Source organism: Falco punctatus, assembly GCF_963210335.1.
Source record: "Falco punctatus genome assembly, chromosome: 3".
In the NCBI taxonomy this organism is placed as follows: Eukaryota; Metazoa; Chordata; class Aves; order Falconiformes; family Falconidae; genus Falco; species Falco punctatus.
Window position 1 is genome coordinate 12,046,514 of NC_137582.1, and position 21,466 is coordinate 12,067,979.

The 21,466-nt window shown below is 42.0% G+C and overlaps 1 protein-coding gene across 1 annotated transcript in view; it reads left to right on the forward strand.

Annotated features, from left to right (window-relative positions):
- The window catches only part of ANKH (ANKH inorganic pyrophosphate transport regulator), a 113,097-nt gene extending 93,461 nt beyond the window's left edge, over positions 1 to 19,636 (forward strand). Inside the window, exons 9-12 of the mRNA XM_080377778.1 lie at positions 5,562 to 5,691; positions 6,712 to 6,835; positions 7,418 to 7,517; positions 9,777 to 19,636. Coding sequence (XP_080233904.1) covers positions 5,562 to 5,691; positions 6,712 to 6,835; positions 7,418 to 7,517; positions 9,777 to 9,893 — 471 coding nt within the window. The 3' untranslated portion in view covers positions 9,894 to 19,636. The remainder of the gene's footprint in view (positions 1 to 5,561; positions 5,692 to 6,711; positions 6,836 to 7,417; positions 7,518 to 9,776) is intronic.
- Positions 19,637 to 21,466: the final 1,830 nt, after the last annotated feature.

A 21,466-nucleotide genomic window follows, 5' to 3' on the forward strand; every position in this document is an offset into this window, starting at 1 on the left:
TCACATGATTATTTTCATGTTAAACTCACACATTATTTCCTATCACAGGAAATAAGTCTTTATATAAACCCTAGACTTTTTGATTTCTTGGTCCACAGTAAAACACAAAATCCCTTATTAGTGTAAACTGATGAGTAGTTGGATCTCCTTCCTTTGTAAGAACGCTGTAGAACATTTCCCACGTTGTTCAGCTACTTGGGGGACTGCATAGTGGAATGAGTGCTCAGGAGGTACGAGGAGTTTGTATTCTGTTGCATAGCTGTACTCCACATGGAAACACATTCCAGCAGTAGTCTGAAAAGAGGAGTAACTAACAGCTTGTTTAGTTTTGGTACTAGCAGTTAACAGTTCAAAAGGATAGTTACTTTTATTCTTCGTCATAAAAACATAGAAGTGCAGTTTCCTTTAACATTAAGATGCTAGAGTAAATTTTTGAGTGACAAGTCCCAGTACTACATAGTCATTTAGAGAACTGTATTTTCAAGGTCATTGAAGGTATGGGTTTAGAATAGCCATTAGAACAGCACTACAAATTCAACTATTTTTTCCTTTTCCAATATCTTGCAAAATGGAACGCTGAACAGCAGAGTCCAATTCAGTTTTTCATACCGATGCAAGTTAGAAGAAGATATTCTTTTGACTTACAAACATATCTGCAAGGTCAGCTCATCTTGTAAGTGTGATACAAGCTCTGAAAGGAGATAGAACTAGGAAAGTTCTGTTTATGTGAGAAAGAAGGAGACCATGGAGATACTTGGCCCAGATAAGGTTCAGACTACTTTTTGATTCGTTGATTGCACACTTCAAAAGGCAAAATCATATGATTTACATTCTTCCATATTAATAGAAGTGATAAACTTAACTGATACAATCCCAAAGATCTGTATCTGAGGTGCAGTTCAAAGCTGAGATGTGTAATCAGGTCTAAAGTAGATTTCCTTTACCTCTTTCCACTGGACACCCTAAGGTTCTGAAAAAACTTTCCTTCTTGGGAACACCTTCATAACTGTAGCATGAATGGGATAGGCAGGTTATGAACAGGACACAGGTTAAATTAATTAAGATGCAATCCTCAATACATACACAGAACAATATTTTAAAGGTAAAACACCTCTCTTGGGGCAGCCATACTTCTGCAAATATAGCAAGTTCAACAAATGATGGGAAACAGCTGCTGAGAGTTGTTTTGCAGAATATGAACTGCATTTCACCACAGAAGAACCTTTAACAGGTTAACGGTATTCTTCCCTGTGGTAAAAATCTGTTACTCCAGTCTCATTGCAAGCTGGTATAGCTCTAACCTATATTTAAAAATATCCATTTTGGATTCCATAGCATCTTTCTGAGGAACATAGAGCCATCTCATGTCTTTGTCATCAGGCAGTGTTTCTTCTAACTGGAGCCTGCACTGAAGTCTAGAAATGCTGTATTGTTGTTCATAGCTCACTGGAATACTCTTTTGGGCTGTCCGTTTATCAATGAATGTCCCAAAAGATAGGCAGCTTTCTACAAACGTCAAAAAGCAAATCAGTTTAGCGCCCTACAGATTGCTATACACATGACAATAGCTCTTGTTACTGTATTATAATGCATCATGTAGTGGGTCTGAGGTTTAGTAATCCCTGTCAGCAACCAGAATAAACGGAAGTATCTTCCAGGAGATGCAGAGTCTATGAAAAGACGGTTAGTTTTTAAGAACTACGAGCATTCAAGCTCACACATGCAGCATCTGAAACAAAATCTGATGAACAGACTTTTGTTGCGATTATTTGTGAAAGTCACATGCGTGACATCGTTAAGAAAAGAGATTAAGGAGAAGCTGGACTGAGCACTCGCAGTTTGATACTTTTCCTACTGAAACAAAGATTTGGTGCGTTCTCTCAGGCTTGCTGACAGCAGGGGTTTTTGATGTGTAACATTTTAATATGCCTAGACGCTGAACTTGCTAGCTGAGAATAGCATTGTTCCACATGATAGCAAGCACTCACCTTACTAAACAATCAGTGAGAAGGCTTTTGACTTTTTTTTAATCCACAACTGAATTGGGGAAAAAAAGCCCAGCGCGAATATACGTTGTATGCACAACATAATGCTGCATGGGATGAAGGTACATCACAGTTATTGAACTCCTGAAGCCATAATTTCCAGCAGCCCAGTACGTGCAGCCAGGGAAGAGCATCTCTTGCTCTGCACTTGCTCTGCTCTTTGTGCTCTCTCCTTAGGCAACGCCCAGTAACCTTTAGCAGGGAGGCAGTACTAATGAAATCAACTCTGTTGCTAGAATCTCACAAGCAAAAGCCTTACTCCCGAAGCATTAAAACACTTCAGCCTCAGTGGAGTTGCCAAGCATAATATTTATTATTGTATAAAGCCATTGCAGCCAACTACAATTGTAACCTGAGGCTGCAGTGCCATTAGACATGCGCATTGCTAGCCTATGTAAGAGCTTTTACTGTTTTATCTTTACCTCTTGATTAGATTAAATGAACGTATAACTGTAAGTCTACCCAAGCCTATTTATTCTATTTTTAACCTTGCAGACACACAGAAAGACATAAGGGGGAGGGAGAACCAGTGTTTAACTAAAAGAAATACAGGAAACATAATATAGGTAAATCTATTTCCTAAAATACTTCCTGATCTGAGCCCCAGGAAGTTAGCAGCACTTACTCCAGTGGATCCCATCTCTAATTGCGTGTCCCGTGTTCCCTATTTCACTGGACTGCTTGCATCGTTCCACCTGTTCCCATCTTCTCCAGTCTCCTTTCTGGTCAGTCTTCATGCTTTACCAGCGTGATCACAAACAGCATACAGACCACTCAGCATCACAAAAAAGCTAAGATTTCCTCCTATTTTCAATATAACTCATCTGTAATAAAATCAGTAGCCAAAATGCCTTCCCTCTTTTGCACGTTTAGTGTTACTGTTTCCCCAAACTAGAGCCTGTTTTCTTCCACTGTATTTTGATTGTGTCTTTGAAATAATATGGAAATTTCCCAAGTTACAGGCACTCTAGAAATTAAATTGCAGAGGGCTTGCATGATGCGAAGGATTAATTTCTTTTCCTGAAGCTTCGTTCCCTGTGGGCAATGAGACTATTATCTGCTCATAAGATGACAAAGAGGAGTCTCTTAGCAAAATGAAACTAGCTATCAATATTGCAACCAAGAAGATGGAAGCGTGCTGAGACAGAAATAGAAGGTCCTTCTGTTGCCATGGCTCACCTCCTCATACTGCTTATTCTTGAGCTTAGCAGTCACTGTTGTCTTTACCAACCAGCTGCTGTATAAGACGTGCTCTTGGAAGCCATTTATCCGCACTGACTCTGCTGATCAGCAGGGCAGGGAGTGGGGCAGATTGCAGTTTGCAACAGCTGGGAAGGAATGCCACATGGGCATAAGTCATTACCCCTGATTTGCAAACTGACTTTCCTCTGTAGAAACTGGATGAAGATTGAGTCTGTTCTTATTAAGGCCAGAAACAAACTTTAACTTCAAAGAGAACAGGATTGAGAACAATGCTTTTGGTCACTTACTTCCTTGCCTGTCTAACCGTGTTGGAGTACTCTTTCAAAAGGCAGTTGAAGAAGGAATGACTGCTGTATTTGCCTTGTGCTAGCAGTGAACAGACTCTGCTGTTAGCATAAACGTATGGAATCTTGCAGCAGCAGTAACTGAACTGCTCATTGGATGCTAATGGCATTGTGCAGTACAAGCAATGTAAAGGTCTTTGCTTTCATGAAACCAGCAAATTATAGTTGAAGAGTGGACATCTTTGCATCTTACTTTGTTTATTGGTCTTCGAAGAAAGATTTGACAAAATCCGCCTGGTAGGGTTGATTTACAGGTCATTTGCAGTGGGAGTACAAATTGCTGCAGTCTGCCTAATGGTGTCTGTGACAATGAAACAATTTGCTCCGTCACTCTACAGTTACTTTTTAATAACTGGATTCTCAACCACACCACCTTCCCTGCTCGATTTTCCCCTCTGCTTCAGCTGTACCCTGTACAAGTAGTTTGGCAAGGAGAGAGAAGTGCTGGCGAAATCAGAAAAAAATCCGTGCTCAGTTCATTTGTTTTCTGCTCATACCTTCCTCTACTTACTGTTCTCTGTGTAGGTGATAAGAGATATACTGCAAGACAACATCAAATTAGTCAAGTAAAACATCCAATTGTGAAAAATAAGTAATGGTTCCTAACCTAAGAAGTGGAAAAGAAAACTGAAGATGAGCCTTTGTGCAGGAAGGTGAAATGTTTTGTTTGCTGCGCAGGCAGTCAGAACGTGAGACCTCCCACAGGCCACTCGGTCACAGGCCCGGGGAAACTTCTGCAGTATGGGTACTTGTAGGCTAAACAGAAAGGACAATCTCTGGCACACAACCAGCGAATGAGAGTGAAATCCCAGCAGTCTTAGAGGGAGTGGGACTTCAAAGACTGGCTTTAAAAGCCATCTGAACATGTAGAGATGTGACAATGGGATAAAAAGGAGAAGAGCTAGATACTATGATACTAGCTTGTAGGCTAAATTATCAGAGTGGTTACAGAGTCTTACAGAGCCATCAGACGGTACAGCCAGTGCGCATCGTTTACCTGGTACACTGGTTTGTAACCTGACGAGAGAAATGCCAGAGCATTTAAGGTCCCAAGTTTTGCCCTGTTCAGTCAGCTTGCTTCCTTAACATCTGCTTTAATGCAAGAATAACAGGAAGAAATAACTTTTTTAATCACAAAACCAGGTTAAATAGCAAAGTAGTTATACCTGAAAGGATGTCATGTACCCCTTCTTACAGGAAAAGTCCTGGAAGGGCTGTCAGCTGTATTCTTGAGTGAGTGCCTTGAAGCGAAGCTGGACCTGCCAGCTGCCAGCAGCCCCCTCAGCTTGGACTGAAGCCCTGCCTCAGTATTGACCAAAAAATTAAACAACATGTACAAATGCTGTACCATGTATTGCAGGCTTTTTATGGAAGTTTTCCTTTCATGTATGGACTAAACAGCACACTGTAATAAAAATAACAAGACTTAGGGGATTTGTGGCCCGAGGGCGCTCTGTCTGTAGGGCTATGCTGAACACCTTTGCCTTGCTATCAGGCGTATTACATACCAACAGGACTAGTATCAGCAGTACATTTAAACCCCTAGTCTTAGATTTAAGTCATATCTCTAGGTCTTGGAGTACTTGAAATCTTTAGTTAGTAAAATGTTTGATAATCTGTTTAGGAATATGGGTGTCTTAACCAGAGCAAGTGCTGTAATAATAAAGTTTTGTACTGTTTTCGTAACGCTTATTTGCAGGCACCATAAAAATTCTTTCTATATGTGTCAGTCCTGGTATGTGAGGAACATGAAGAGTAGGAATTGCTTCTGAAGTTAACATGCTCTCTTATGTACGTGTGTGTACTTTGTGTATTTGAATGCAAGCGAAGTATAAACATACCATATGTGTATTTATTGCCAGTAATCTACCCATCAGTGGACCAAATACATTTTTTAGACCAGGAGGGACCATCTTTTGTTGTGCTTCCTTTATGAAATACAAACATTTCTTCATTTTGTTCTTTCTAGCTCTGTTTTGTGATGTTTTGGACACCAAACGTGTCAGAGAAGATTTTAGTTGACATAATTGGAGTAGACTTTGCTTTTGCAGAGCTGTGTGTTGTTCCTTTGCGCATTTTCTCCTTCTTCCCAGTTCCAGGTAAGAAAAAAGAAGATAAAAAATCTAATCTCAAAACCAAGCCAGCTGTGAGGTGTGGTCATAGAGTCTGGCATGGCTGTACGTACAAGAGTGGCTAAATGCATGCCTAGCAGAAGTAACACTTTTTATTGAAGCTGGTGTAAACCAGAACTATTTACAATGGTAGTCAAGATACAAATGTTGCAGTAAGAGCAGTTTGTCATTACACAGATTTCTGACTGTCAAAAGTAAAGCCCAGATTCTGTCTATTTTAGTTGACCAAGAACACACACATGAATGGCAGTAGCAATACATGTGGGCCAAGACTGAAATTAACTATTTGGAATAGCAGTTAGGACCACCTCCACAGTAACATCACCTCCATTACCCTCCCCTTCTACTGCCAGACTCGGTGGCTCTTTCAGATATCAGAGCATAAACAATATAAAATAAAAGTTAATGCCCTTATTCAAGAGAGAGACAAGCTTGACAGCAATAATCAAAAGGTTTCCCCTTAAAAAATTCTCACTTCCATAATTAAATGCTGCATCATGTAGTGTTTTCTGTTTATATGACAAGACAGTTTTGTAATACACTAAAAATCTAAGAATAGGTACATGTTGATATCTTTTCTTGTGCCTAGGTGTTACACCATGTACCACACAGGAGCTATAGGGAAAACTTTCCTTGATACTGTTTATCTTTAGGGGAGGGGATAGTATTTTTTAATGAAGAAAACAGCATGGACCATCTAATAAATTGGTCTTAGGAAAGCTTGCTGCCCGTAACATGCTTTCCCCACCCCACCCCCACCAAAAAAAAATTAATATCAGTATATTAAAGCAATTTGGATACAAGATCTACTTCATTTCTATTAAGGTTTCCCACTGTGCAAAGTTACTAGAAACAAGTTTTACCATGGTTATTTCTGAACGGTGCTCTCTACATGAGAAAGTTTCATATGAGATGGTGGACTTTTGTTTTTTACTACTCTTGCCTCCCTTTCTTCCCATCGCCTCCCCTTCCCCTGTTTATGAACAGTGACTGTCAGAGCGCACTTGACGGGTTGGCTGATGACTCTGAAGAAGACATTTGTGTTGGCACCCAGCTCAGTGCTGCGGATTATCGTCCTCATCACTAGTCTCATTGTGCTGCCTTACTTGGGGTAAATCCTTATTCTCCATAGAGCTGATGGGTTTGCTTTTCTCTTCATTCCTGTTCCCTGTCACTTGGTAGCTGAATTTGCATAGCTCAGAACATTTTCCCCAAATACTAACCATAATATAAAGCCTAAATAGTGTCAATATCTGGAGAAGAAATATTTACAAATTTACAAGTGTGACTGTTCTAGGCAGGCACAATAGCGATGTCTCTTTTGAAAAAACACACGTCAGAGGCAAAATCGTGTCCTAAGGGGAATGTATTTCCATGTTATTAAATGCACTGTTAAGAGAGCTCATGAAAGAATATCTTGTTTATAAGTTAAATAATCTATTCTACAGCACTCTGTACAAGACTTTAAATTCTTAGTCCATAATTTGACTAGAACGTTGTTCTTTCACTAAACAGTGAAGCCATTAAGAAACAGAAGGGTCCTTTGAAATACGCATCGTTCTTTTTGCCAGTGTAGTATACGCTGAAGGAAATATTTCTATTAACAGATTGGTTCTATATGCCAGTGAAAATATAATGACAAATCATGCGTTCTTACACAACCATGACTACTTTCTTTTTATGCCACCCACAGAGTTCATGGAGCCACTCTTGGAGTAGGATCCCTTCTAGCTGGTTTTGTAGGTGAATCCACCATGGTTGCGATAGCGGCCTGTTATGTCTACCGGAAACAGGTAAGAATTAGTCTCTTCAGGATCTGATGAAAGTTGCTGACGAATGGAGTGGACTTTAGTTCAGATTAAGAGTACACTTTCGAAATGTAACTCTCCAGCGTCCCCACTTAACTGAATCTGGTTTGCTTCTCCATGTGGTCTCAAATGTGTGCAACTTGGGAATGCTTTGGCTTGAAATAAAACCAAAAGGTGCCCTCCAACTGCTAGAAGGCATTCAGGCCATGGGGCGTGCTGGTCTGAGGTAAACTTCTTACTCCTCAAAACGCATGTTCATGGATATCATGTCCTTACTGGCACCTATTTTGCACTGTAGATCTGCTTCTACACTACGACAGAGCTTCTTTATGTAGACATAGGAACTACTCATCCAGGCTTATTATATGTATATGTATATGCATATGCATATGTGTTTGTGTATATAGGTATACTTTTATTTCTTTATAAAACCAGCTCTGCTGAAAATGGACAAAAAGTACAGTTGCTTTTTTTTTTTTGCCATCTACAGAAGTTGCTTAAATCAAGATATGCTCCTGCAGCAGTAGAGGATAAGAGCTTTACATATACTTAAACAGGCGAGGATTTCTTGTAGGCATACTTTTACATATTTCACACGCTACAGTCCTGCATGTACAGAGTAGTAGTGATACATGGATTTCAAATAATATTCCATTAAATGGAGTCAAAGACAGGATAAATACTGGCTGGGTTACTGGGTACATAGCGGTACTGACATGATGTGTCCTTCCAGTTACGTATTGAAGGCACTGTGTAGGGCACCAGCTCCAACTCCAAGCAGAAATGGCATGGTGTGTACATCATTCCATAGTGCAGAAGGACTCTGTGGATGGGAGCATAAAATATAGTCTATGTGTTTACTTTTTTTTTTTTTTTAAATTAGACTTCTTACTAAGGATCAAGTGAAGATGCCCACCACTTCTATTTTTAGCAAAAAAAAAGAAACCCAGAAGATGGAATATCTAAGAGCCTTATGTTGGAACAAACTCCAAGCAGTTTTGATACGCGTTAGTGCGGGCCATGGCAATAGACCAAAGAAAATAGAAGACCTTGATCCCTGTCATGATTAGTCTGTCATGTGTTTCTTGAGAACCAAAGAGGAAAACCTGTAGACACTGAAATGGGTGTTCTTGGCCTGTGGTTTTACAACATGTAACTGTCTGGACTAACCTCCTTATTGCTTGTCTGTTCCAGTAGTAGCTCGTTGGCTGTTTCTGGCCAGGGACATGGCACTTCAATTTTTTGCAGTGATGAGTGCGGGTAGTAGTAATAATAATTGTGCCAGCCTAATTTATTCCCTTACCAGAATTAGTATGTAGTTGACAGCATCATCTCAACAGCCAATATGAAGTGGCAGAGCAAACCAGTAGCTGTATACACCAACTTGTTTTCACCTACAGTGATAATAAGCGGGTAGCATCTCAGAGCTCCAAATCAAGTGTTGTGTAGACACCTCTGAAATTTTGAAACTCTGATATGCCCAACTCAGCTGAATCAGTAATACCTGTGGGGGATTTTTTGTCAGCTGTACAAGTGTTTTCTGTAAAACTAGTCAGCCTGCTGAGAAACAGATAATAAGGAACAGATGCTTCAACTTGTTTTGTAGTGGGGCTGAATGCTTCTTAGCTTTACTAATCCAGGACATCCTGGATGAATCGTAGGACTCTTAAATGCCCTTCTGCTCCCGCTGGCCAAAAATACTCTTAATATTACTTGGCCTTGGTGGGGTGTGGGATCACTGTGGATCAGCAATACCAAGAAAAGCCAGAATGCTCCGATCTTGTAAAAATCCTGAAGTTTGACATTTGAGAAGTTAAGTAGCCACCTCTGTCTCCCCCCTCTAGAGCAGCTTATCTTCTCTCATATTTTGTTTGCATTTCTTTTTTTCTCTTTTTTTTTTTTTTTTTAAATAAAAAGTCTGTGAGGTAAAAGATTCCAGATGCTCTTTTCCCTCTGGTCATGCTGCAGCCTGTTTTGGATGTTGCTTAGCATAAGAAATGCCTCTATTATTGCATTTACGTTAGAAAGGAGAAAGCTGAGCCCCAGAAGGATTATGGAAACTTTTAAGTTAAGCCAAGTAATTAGTGACGAGCCACAAATATGACACAAACATTCTAGCTTTTAATAATATACTCTAAAAAAAAAAACATTATTCCCACCTCGCTTCTCCCAGTGCCCAAAGTTTGTCAGGCTGTGTTCATGCACAACTTACTGATAGGTTTCTGAATGCTTGTTTCAATCTAGAAAAAGAAGCGGAATGAGAATGAAACAGCTACAGAAGGTGAAGACTCCGCAATGACCGACATGCCTCACACAGAGGAAATGACAGACATCGTAGAAATGAGAGAAGAGAATGAATAATAAATGGGATGCAATTGTTCTCTGCAGGGACGATTGGAGTGACACTTCAGCATCTTGTCGTCTCTCATACTTTTTTGTTTGTTCGTTTTTATTTTTGTAATAAAGAGGCCTTGATTTAAAAGGTTTCAGATAAATTCTCTAGCATACTGAGTATGCTCTCATTGATGAGGGACCTAAAAAGAGGTCTTTGCTTTTTTTTTTTTTGTCCCCCCCAATTGAATTTGTTTTCTCACTCCATGCAAACATAAAAGATACAATTGCATCACTGTAGAGTCTTCCTTACTTATGCATCCACCTTCTCTGGACAATCTGCGTTTGTCAACCAAAGCCCTGCTCTCTGTGCATGTGTGTGTGTGTCTGCGTGCATGCACTTGCACACTCGCACATGCACACGTGCCACTGGCTCGATGCTACTGCCATAATCCTACCCCCTCCCCTCTTTCCTTTTCCTTCCTTTTCTTTATGAGAAATGTAAAGGAAAAGAAGTTTGGAATACAGAGCTTTATTTTACTTGCTTGAAAATGACTTTGCTACATAAACTAATATACTATGGTGAACTATATCTTTTTGTTTGGCCTCATCACTAGAGCTTATACTGCACAGGGTACAAGACAGTGAGGAACGTGTAAGTCTCCGTATGCAAAGTGGAGAAAAACAGGTTCCTCTCTCATGTTAAAAGTGTGTGGATGTGTATATACACACACAGGTACATAAACAGAGACATACATATATATATATTTTTATATATATATATGCATACAATAAATAAAATACACACGGGACAAGAACTCTATATAGCTTTCATTCCATTGGAAAGATAGTAATCATTTGAAAAATGTCAACATTTAATTCAGAATTTTCTTGAATCATTAAGCACCACTTTACATATAATTTTATTTAGAAAAAAAAATCCATGCACTTTCCTCTTGTGAAGAGGGTGATGGCAACTGATAAGACTTTGACTGTATTTGAATTTTAAAAAAAATAAATATCGACAAGCTTTACCAAAGTTCTTGTCCACTGATTTAACTTTAATTTTTAAAGGTTGATTTGCTCTATATACTTATTTCTGGTGCCTATATATTTAAAAAAAAAATCAAATAACGTATGCAGGATACCATGGTATATCATGTTACTACACATAGTTCCATGAAATTTTTATATAAAGAGGTACATATACTCACACACACGTGTGTATGTATATATACTTATACACACACGCACACACACACACAGACAGATGTATGTTTTGCTATGATATATTTACCTATGCAGTAGATCAAAATCCGTATGGTGAAGCTCAAGTACTGATGGTCCTCCAAGTTGCTAATTAGGGACCCTGATCATATGTTAGCTCTCAAGGCAAGAGCTGTGTGGAAGTGGGGAACTAACTGCTCACATCAGTCAGCAAGTGCTGTGCTTGGAGAAGGTGGCAGGCGCTGGCTGTGTGGTTGTGGCTGCAGTGGGCCTTAAAAAACAGAGCGTGAGGTCAGGCGGGTGACTTGTATCAGTGGAAAGGAAACCTGTGTAAGAGATGACCGAACCAGAGAGGGTTTGGGTGCCACCGGTGATGGCTGCAGCAGCAGCTTCTGTTTCTGTGCTCTTGTGTGTTTGGCTGCAGGGCAGCGTTCGTTACCAGTTTGTAGTAGCTCGGGTTCTTTCAAATTTAGTCATGCCAGAGTCTGGAAACAGTTATCCTTCACGTTATATCCATAAATCAGTTAATTTAAACTTTATTTAGTAAAAGTATATTTTTCTAAGTTGTGGAAATGATTATTTAATTGTGGACAAATTCCCATTTTAGATTTTTTTGCCAGATACTCCCAGCACTCAGAGAACTGATCAAAACTAAACATTACTTTAAATCTTTTATCAATACATGTGTGTGTAGACATACACGTGTGTATAAATACATATATTGTATATTATGTAAATTTATTTTAAGCTACAATACATTTCCTATTTTTCCAAGTTCAGCTAAAAATGTCTCTAAAAAACTAGAGAGTTGCTAGTAACTAGTTATGGCCGTCATGAAAGGCATTGTATCAATGAACTTTACGTTTTATTGTAAACATTTACCAGTCTGTTACATGTACAAATGCAATAAGAAAAAACATAGAAATTATTGTGTTGACAGATTTGCAAAATCAGTTCACGGTTAAGGAGCAGTGGCACTAGGAGGGTAAGGCTAAGTCCAGTAACCACACACCTTCTCTGCTACCACAAGTTTTTTCTGTTTGGTTTTAACAGTAGCTGAAAAAAAAAAACAAAAAACCCTCAGACAAATTAGTTTTGTGCAGGATGTAGACTGTACAGATTCATGAATACGGGCTCTCAAACAGTCGTATGTATATAACATGTATATAGACTGTTACAGGTCACAGTGGCCATTTGAGGTCATCTCTATTCATGTAGTTTTAGTTTCTCAGTACGTTTGTATCCAGATCTACAAGACACAGTTTTTCAGGAGCTGAAGAGACAAAGCAAGAAAATATTTTTGTGTAGTATTTCTTTTGCTACATGACTAAAATTCAAACAGCAGTATTTTTGAAGACTTTTGAGCATTGCTGATGTAGGTTTCAAGGTAATAATTCCATCAAAAAGTAAGAATTTGAAAACAAATTAAATTATACACTGAAGCTTTTGCAGATGAACAAACAGAAAAGAACTGAATTATTGGTCACACGGTATTGTAAAAGATAAATTTTCAGTTGTGTGGGTAATAATAGTCCTTTATTTGCAAAATACCAAATGAGCACAGGAGTGGTGGGATTTGGGCAAGAATTCAAGCAGTGACATGAGGATGCATGCATCGCATCTCTTTCTGCTTCCTGCAGGTTGTGTGTTTCTTTACTTTGCTGTGCCGGATTAACAAGGCACACTGACATTTCTGCGATGTTCTGCAAGTCCAAAGCAGCCCGCGTGCTGGCTGGGGTACCGGCTGCGCGGCAGGCAGGGTGCTCAGCGGGAAGGCATCTGTCCAAGGAGTGCCCTGTCCCCTGCAGCCTCTGCTTCTGCTTCTGGGTGCTGTTGTCAGAAGCTTCAGCAACCACCTGAAAACCTCACTGCTCCAACTCCCAGCCAGTGGCAAATTCAGCTGGGCTGGTGAAGCAGCCAGTCTGATGGGTTACATGCTGGGGATGGGCAGCTGTCCTCTGCTGAAGCCCCAGCCAGAGCATTAATGGTTCCAGTTTCTCTGTCAGGCAGATGCTGATGCAGACCCTCTCCTGCACCACTTCCTTCCCCAAATGACTCCTGAGTTCCAGTAAAATGGCTTAGCTGTCCCTCTTGTGTTATTGCTGATGACATGGCTATCTATCTCTGTGAAAAATATTTTACAGTAGAAACCTGTTAAGTTTCTGTGTTGGAGAGCCAGAGGGCAGTCATCTCAGAGAATTCACATGGAGACCTGGCCTTTCTAGACTTTCTTGAGAATTACTGAACTACACAATTAAGTCACAATAAAAAGAGGAACAAAGATGATCTGCATTCTACATCCTAGATTTCAGAACAGCTCACACAGCAGAAAATAAGAGCAGAACATTGATCGGCTGTGGATGAATGTTCCTTGTCTTTTAATATGTGTGTAAAATTGTGTTCACTTGTCTTGAGTTTTCCTTTTGCAGAATCAACAGGAAACATTGGGTTATTTTCCCCCTCACTGCCCTAAGCAGGCCTCTTCAACTTACCAAGCAGTGAACTTGATGGAAAAAGCTCTACATTTCCCAGCCAGTGCTTGAGGCCATTTGGGCACACCGGCGGGTTCCCAGGCGTGGGGCAGCCCCGCTCCCCATCACCCTGGCACAGCCGTTCCAGGCCAGAGTGCTCAGTTGCCTGCTTGTTAGATAGACCCACCCTGAGTGAGAGGATTGGGTGAGTAACAGAGAAGTCTTTTGTTTTCCACTCATTTTGCTGCTAAATATTTCCTTTGAGAGGGAGAGATTTATATCTGGCTCTTGCTCAGTGTTTTGCCGAATCCGCAGCCAGAGAAGGACCAGCCTGAGACGGAGGGTGAGCTGATGAATGCAGCCGTTTCAAGGCAGGCCACGACACATGAACAGAAACCTTTTGAAGGCGAGAGCGCCTTCTTTTGTGGGATGGCGCCTCATGCTTAAAAAGAAGGGAGAAAGGATGCTTTCAGGCCCCGGTGCCCAGAGTCGCCAGGCATAGTTGTGCGTTGGGCTGCAAGGTGGCAGTGGGAACAGGGCATCCTGCAGCTCCAGCGTTCCAGCTCTGCCCAGTGCAGTGGGTGGCGAGACAGTGGTGTCGGCTCTTGACTCTCACTGAGGTTTTGTGGTTGTGGCATGATCAGCATGGATTTGAGTGCAGCTGGGTGTTAAGTGGGCATAGTTGCTGTAGCCATTAGTGTATTGGAAAGCCATGCGTGCGTATGGGTGTGTGTAACCACACCATGTGTATGGGTGTGCATATGAGAGTGTTGCACAGGCATTTTTATTACAGCCTTTATATAATTAATTGGAACAAGGATTCAAGTCTAAACATGATCTTAATGTGGGACTAATACTAAGATGTTTAAAAGAAATTGCAATTGAAACCTACATAAAAGAGTAAACAGAACGCCCTTTCAGCAGACCTTAAACCAGTAAGCTAAAGCATGATTTAGAACAGTAAGCTGGAATGGGCAAGAAAGAGGACATGTTGAAAAGCTTATAGATATTGTATACCCAGCCTAAAGACAACAGCATGGCATGGAGATGAGTGAATCAGAGGGCAGAAAACACCAGAGCTCTGGCTGCTGCCATTTGCTTTTCAGCTGCCTTGGAGAGGGACTGAAGGGTGAGGAGCAGTGTGCATCTGCAAGGCACCACTCCTAAGTATTTTGGTTTCTGAGTGGAGGAGCTACCAACTTAACCATGAAATGTTAGGGTTCCCTCCCCTTGTTCATGTTTGCTTTTTTACTGGAATTCAAGTGCAGAATACCATACCTTTTGAAGGGAGCAAGCTCCCGACGAGGGGGGTACGGTGCAGAGCAGGCTGTGGGGCTCGTGGCAGAGCCCTGGTGGAAGGAGGAGCTCCAAATTTATCCTGTGCCCTGCAGCACGCTGTATTCAATTGCAGGCTGACAGCATCATGAAACGAGACACAATTGTTAGCTTAGCGGCAAACTCGGTCCAGCGGTCCAACGTGTGGTGCTGGCCTGCAGCAGTGCTGCAGGAGCAGCGGGAGGGTGTGGGGTGCAGGGGCAGCCCTGGCTCTCCGCTCGGCTTTGGACAGCTTGCATGGATTTGCTTTAGAGAGCCAAGTTCAATTGTCGGTGCATAGATGCACTCCTCAGCAAAAACACTGCCAGACTTCTCAGTAATTGGCACCTTCTGAACAAAAAGGCTAAAGACAAAATACGGGGGCAGAGAGATGGAGCTTTAAGCTCAGCTTGGAGCGCGTACTGGCACAGAAGGGCATTTTGGCTGCAGCTTCTGCAAGTTGATTGTACGGTTAGAGAGTGAACTTCAGTCTCAGCATTTCATGATCACGATATCCACTCTATCTCAGTAAAACAGAAGAATTGTGATATAATTTTAGGTGCTCTTTTGTCTTTGTAACCCTGAGGGGAAAGTTTTCCTTAGTATTACCAAGACTTGTGACTGCTCAGATCAATTTATTAGTTTTACCTTGTCATTATTTTCTGTCATTCCTAGTTCGATTTCTTCAGACTTTTCCTTATTTTTTTCTGAAGGCTCCCGCTAGGTTTATTTTGTCTGTTGGCATTTTGAGAAGGAAAATGTAATAGTCACACTGACTGAATGTCAAGTAATGACATGATTAAAAAGTCAGTTGCAACAAAACTCTTCTTTGACAGACTGCTTTTTACTTTTCATTTGCTAAGCTGAAGAGTCAAGAAGTAGAAGGAACTGGGGGGTGTCTTTATTTAAAATCAAGAATGAAAAGAATTAATTCAAGTTCATTACTTAACCCCAGCCACTTTGAGACTTTCTAATGATCCATAAGACCACAACCCCAGCTTTTCTAGCAAAGTTAGCGCTACATCCCCAGAGCAGCCCAGAATACGTCCAAGGCCTGGGAAACATGACGCTTCAGATATTTCACAACTGAATGTGTAACTTAACGAGTTGGAGCACCTGATTAACAGGTACAATCCATTAAGTTTTAACATTCAGCTGGACATGAGCAGCCTGATCCAGTGTCTAAGGTGGCCCAGCTTTGAGCAGCAGGGGCTGGATAAGATGACTGCCTGCGGTCCCCTTCTGGCCTACATTGTTCCCTGATTCAGTCAGGAACCTAGAGAGATTCCTTCATCTTAAGAGACTTGAGACTGTTTGCCTTTTTTAAGCTTCCAGTTCAGGGTTGAGAGACAGTGCCTACTAGGGCTCTACAACACAGACATCTGAGCAAAAATCTGAGCTGCACAGATTCTTTTGCTGATGGCAAAACTTTCATGGTGCAGAGCCAGCTGTAAGTACCCTCCCACCCTTGTGCCCTCAGATCCCACAACAAGGGCAAAGCAAAAATAAGCTATTGTATCTGCAGATAAAATAATTGAGTACTGCACTGCACTTTTTCGATTAACTCCCTAAGCAAAAATGCCTGAAAACAGCAAGCAATTACATCTGCTACCTGCTTCTTCCCATGTCTCTTCCTGTGCGTCATTCAGCATTTTAAAAAAAAAAAAAAAAAAAAAGTTACCCTTTCTGATAACTCTCCTTTGTAATCAAGGTAATGCAAAGTAAATACTTACATTTACATAATAGAACCGCTTGGCCTATCTACAAATGACAGCACATAAATCCCCTCTTAGGAAAGGATGCATTTTAATACTGGAACAAAAGCTTCATCCATAATTCAGCAAAAACACAACAGAAAAGCAAAGAAAAAATTGCGGAACTGAAAAAAAAATATTTAATTGCATTAACTTTTAATGCGAATACTGCCTAGGTGGAAAGGACTGTATGTACACATGCAGTAACAACAGAGCCTGGAACTAACGTTGCTCAACTTTATAGTTTGCTCTCTAAAGCAGCAGTAACATAACTCTGCTTCTCTGCTTTTGTGTCCTTATTATGATAAACAAAAAATCCTTCCTCAGCTACAATGAAGCGATTGGAAAGCTTCAGGCAGTAAGTTTAGTGGTTATTTAGATCAACTGGATTTCATCCACAGAGTTTGCAAGCATCACAGAATTGCAAAAGCAAAACCTGCAAAAAAGTTGAAGGTACATAGGTGTTTTTGTAGATGACATACCCTTGCTTATTACCATCGACAAGCTTTTTAAAATAAATCACTCTTTAAGCAACATAGTTCAAAGTGCACTTCATTTACTTTAGGTTTAATAAAAATCTACCTGCAGTATCTTGTATATTTTTAAAAAGCAAACGCACAAGATGCGGAATTCAACCTGTGTTTTAAACTGGGCAGAAACAGCCACCACCATCATAATAGCAATCAAGCTTACCTCTTGTCAGGCTTAGAACATTGCTCTCACTGCTCTGTTATTTTAGATCAGCTTTTGGTGTTGCTGCTTCTGCCTTTGTTTCTTGAGGCCAGGAGCCTATGGAGGGTTTGTGGTAAGAGGCACAGGCATGGCTGGAGGACCCCAGAGCTCATCTGCTGAGAGGGAGGATGGCTTCAGGCAGGAAGCACAGAGCTCCTTTAGAAAGATGCAGTTTGATGGCTTGTCCCTCCACCACTGGGCATGAGCTGGTGGCAGTGACCCTGCCCAGAGATGGCTGCTCAGAGGAGGAGAAAAAAGCAGACTTTGCCTGTTACTGGTGGACTTGAAGTTGAGATTTCAGTGTCAGAGGCCCCTACACTGCTTGTGTTATTTGTTCTGCAACGCTGGCAGAGCATGTTACTACCACAGGCCACAGAAATCCAAACTGGAGACCAAGGACTTGACTCTGCATGGCAGAATGACTGAAAAGTGTTTAATGGTGCTTGGGCGGCACAGCCTGACAGTGTTCCCAAGCTTTGAGAAAGCCTTGTTTCATCTATACTGGACAGAAAGCTTCTGGGAGTGCTCAGAGAGGAGCACATGCGAGCAAGTGAGTGTGGTGGAGTGAGTGTGTGTATGTGGGGAGAGATGGCCGCAGATGAATGAGTTGGAGTGTCTTTTGCAAGCACCCCACACTGCCTTACCCTGCAAGAACCATACCAGTGGGCAGAAAGAACTGTAACCCCTTCATTTATCATCTTTAGTGAAAGGTTCACTGGCCTTTAAAGGTTATGGGGCAGTGTTACTAGCCACTAGTTAGTAGACAAAGCTGAATGTTCTAGTTCTATGAGCATAAAAGATGGCAAACTTTGTCACACCTTTTGCAATGGAGGAATAAGCAAGCTTCACACATCCTGCTCTCTCCATCTTTGCATAGTGAGCAGGGCCAACCACAAGGTCACTCTAGAAAGAAACTACAAAGGTTGAGCAAAACCTAAACAGCAGAACAGAAGATGAGGACTATTTTGTCTTCACAGCAGGAAACCATCATGGAGGAGAAGCAAGGTGTGTAGAGGTAACCCCCAGAAAGTCTCTCAAAGGAGATGCAGTTTCTGAACAGAGGTTCAAGATAGCTTTGACCGTATTGTGTGAGGTCAGACTGCGCCATTTGTAGAGTAATACTACAAGGATAGCAGGTTCTCCAATCTGAGAGGTGCTATAAGGATAAAATTCACTAATGCTGGTGAAAGATGCTTGGATACTACAGGGAACAGCGCCACAGAAATGCCTAAAAATACTGAATTCATATTTGCATGTTCTAATTGTGCCTTTGGGTTCTCTAAAATTGACTTGTTTTTAGTTTCGTGGAAATACTTTTACAATTGGAAGTGGGAAATAGTGTCTGGAAGCAGCATCCTGAAAAAGGGCAGCCCAGAGTCTGAAGACTCTTGCTTGGGAAAGAGGGGAAAGGATGTTTGAGGGCCTTGTCTTTTCCTGACCTGGCTCCGACCATGGACTAGTCTGCAAGACAACATCTTGTTCTGTTCTCAGTAGGCTTACAACACTGAAAGAGGCAAGAGCAGTAGTTGGCCGCACTTTAGGGCATACTGCAGTTGCATTGGGATTAAGGTCAATTCACTAAACACCCTTCTGCAGAGAAAAAGCCCCATTTTTTCAGTTAATTTCTGTAATTTGAAGGTAAATCTGAGAACTAGGCAAATGCATATTTCACCTGAGAGGTATCAGTTGTTTTTCATTACTTTCAGAATATCTTTCAGTATTGGATTCGGAATCTTTCTTTCAGGATAAGGGTGTCTTTATGCAAAGCTGCGTGCCTAATAGCCATCCTCAACTACTTAAACAAGTCAATTTTGCAAGGACTGTAGGTGTCAAGCCAGAGCACCGTTTGGGACTACAGTACAGGGATCCTAGATTTTAAATGAAATGTTACCTCATGCATCATTTTCTGTTATACTTGTAAAATTCCAGTTGATTTCTCTCAAAATGTTGCTTTCTGTAATTCGTACACATGCTGAAGCTACTGGTTTTATTTTTTTTTAATGACCATTTTGCTTTGCTTTAAACATGGGTTTTCTTTTAAATCAGCGAAGGTTAAAACTTTGTATATTTTTAAAGTGACTGCTAAGGTCAGAAGTATAAAAGTATGTGTTGCATTAAAACTGAGTGCTGTTTATGTATTTAACAGATGTATGTTTTTGCATTGTTAAAAAGAATGACCTATGCTTTCTTTGGGGTGGGAATCTGTGCTCCAATATTGTCCAATAGCTTTCATATTCTAATTACTTTAAGTAAAGTTCTAACAGTTTGCATATGATTCATGATTCTGATTGCTTCTGTTTTATTAATTCTGATCATCTGACGCGGTCTAAAGTGCTCTTCTCATCTGAACAGGCAAAATATACCTCCTGGTGAGAATCAATCCAACACACAAATTTTTTTTAATTATGAGCATGATGCTGCCAACTGCAAGGTCTTAACTTGAAGTTAATGAAATCCAAGGGTATCCATAAAATGATGCAAGGCAAGCTCTTTATTTCTACAAAGCCTCCGAGTGTTGTTGATGTGGAACTACTGTGGTCAGAATACTTTTCCCCCACCAAATGTAAAAATTTTATCATTCCTGTTCGAGAGACACTTAGTACTTAAAGGCAGAGTGTTATTCTAATCAGGCCAGGGCAAACTCAAAAGTCATGAGAAGACGCTTCATCCACCCATCTGGCAAGCCACCAAAGCTGTTCTCGAAGCTGTGAAAACGTTCTTTAACCAAAAATGTTTTGTGTTTGATTCCGAACAATGTGTCCCTTGGGTACTCCTGAATGACCAGATCTGAGCCACCCAGAGCCAGGGGGAAGGCTGACTATGAGACCACAGCCTTAAATGTCTCTCCTGATGTGACACTTGGGCAGCCACTGTTTTTAAAAAGCCCTTGCAGAGGTACAGTGGTAGGGCTTCGCTCATACCTGTGCCTGATGCCCCGGGACTCTGCTGCCTCAGCTCTCCTCACACTAGCCCACGGCAGAGAACCAGATGATGCTCTCGGAGAGAAGCCCAGCTCCTCCAGCCCACAAAATGACTGCCACACGTACGGTTTTCTGTTCACAATCTTGGGCAGCCTGGCCTGCCTTAGGGGTCCCCCGTGCCTGGCCAGCCCTTCAATTCCTGCCCGCCTCGTCTTGCCTCCTCTCCTTGGGGCTCCCCGACCACCCTCTCCCCCCCGGCAGCGCTGCAGCCCCCAGCCCCCACCGGCTGTGGCCCATCTCCCCTGCAGCGAGGTGGGGGGCCACAGCTCTGTTTGTCCCAGCCCTCGGTGCAGGGCTGCCCAGGGGGCCTTTGGAGACCCCTGAGCTCCCCCTTCCCGCTCTCCGGCTGTGGCTGGAGAAAGGATTGCCTCCTGTGTGGTGACAATCCTGCCCAAAAGGAGAAGTGCTGAGCGGGGCCGAGCGCCGCCATAGGCCTGCCGTAGCTCCCAGGCCAGGCCCGTTAGCAGCTGGCACCCACCGCCGCCTGCCCTGGCTGCTCGCAGAGCGTGGCCTGACCTTGTCCTGCTCTCCCTGTAGAGAGGCCTGGCCTGGCAAGAGGCCACAAGGGAAGAAAAAAAAAAAAAAAAAAAAAAAAAAAAAGGCTCAGATCAGGCCCAGAACAAGACTGTGCCTTTGTGCCTGCCAGGCCTCCGCACCCGCTCGTGATGGCAGAGCCCAGCCAGCCTGCATCCCCGCAGCTGGGAGGGCCAGGGCCTGCTTGGAACAGGCGAAGGATTTGCTGCCATGCTGCTTCATTTGGGGCAGGTTGAGCGAGGCCAGAAAGTGCAGACGGAGTCACATAGCGACGAGGCTGACTTTCTCAAACTGAGCTTTGTCTTACAGGGACCACATAGGCTTTATTTCCCTCTCCCCAAGCAAGAAAGGGCCAGACTGCAAGCAGGGTAAAAAGAAAGACATGCAGTACGATGGCAAACTAGCATTATTAATTCACCTTCTTTGCTTGGAGTCTTGAAAGTCTGCTCTCCCTCCCTCCCCCCCTTCCCTCCCTGCCAACAGCAGACCCTCCTCTAACTCTTCCTCCATCAGTAATGAGGACAATTTGCTCTTCCCTCGATGAGGTATGCTGAAATATAATCTAGTTTATTTCCCCAGGGGGCACACAT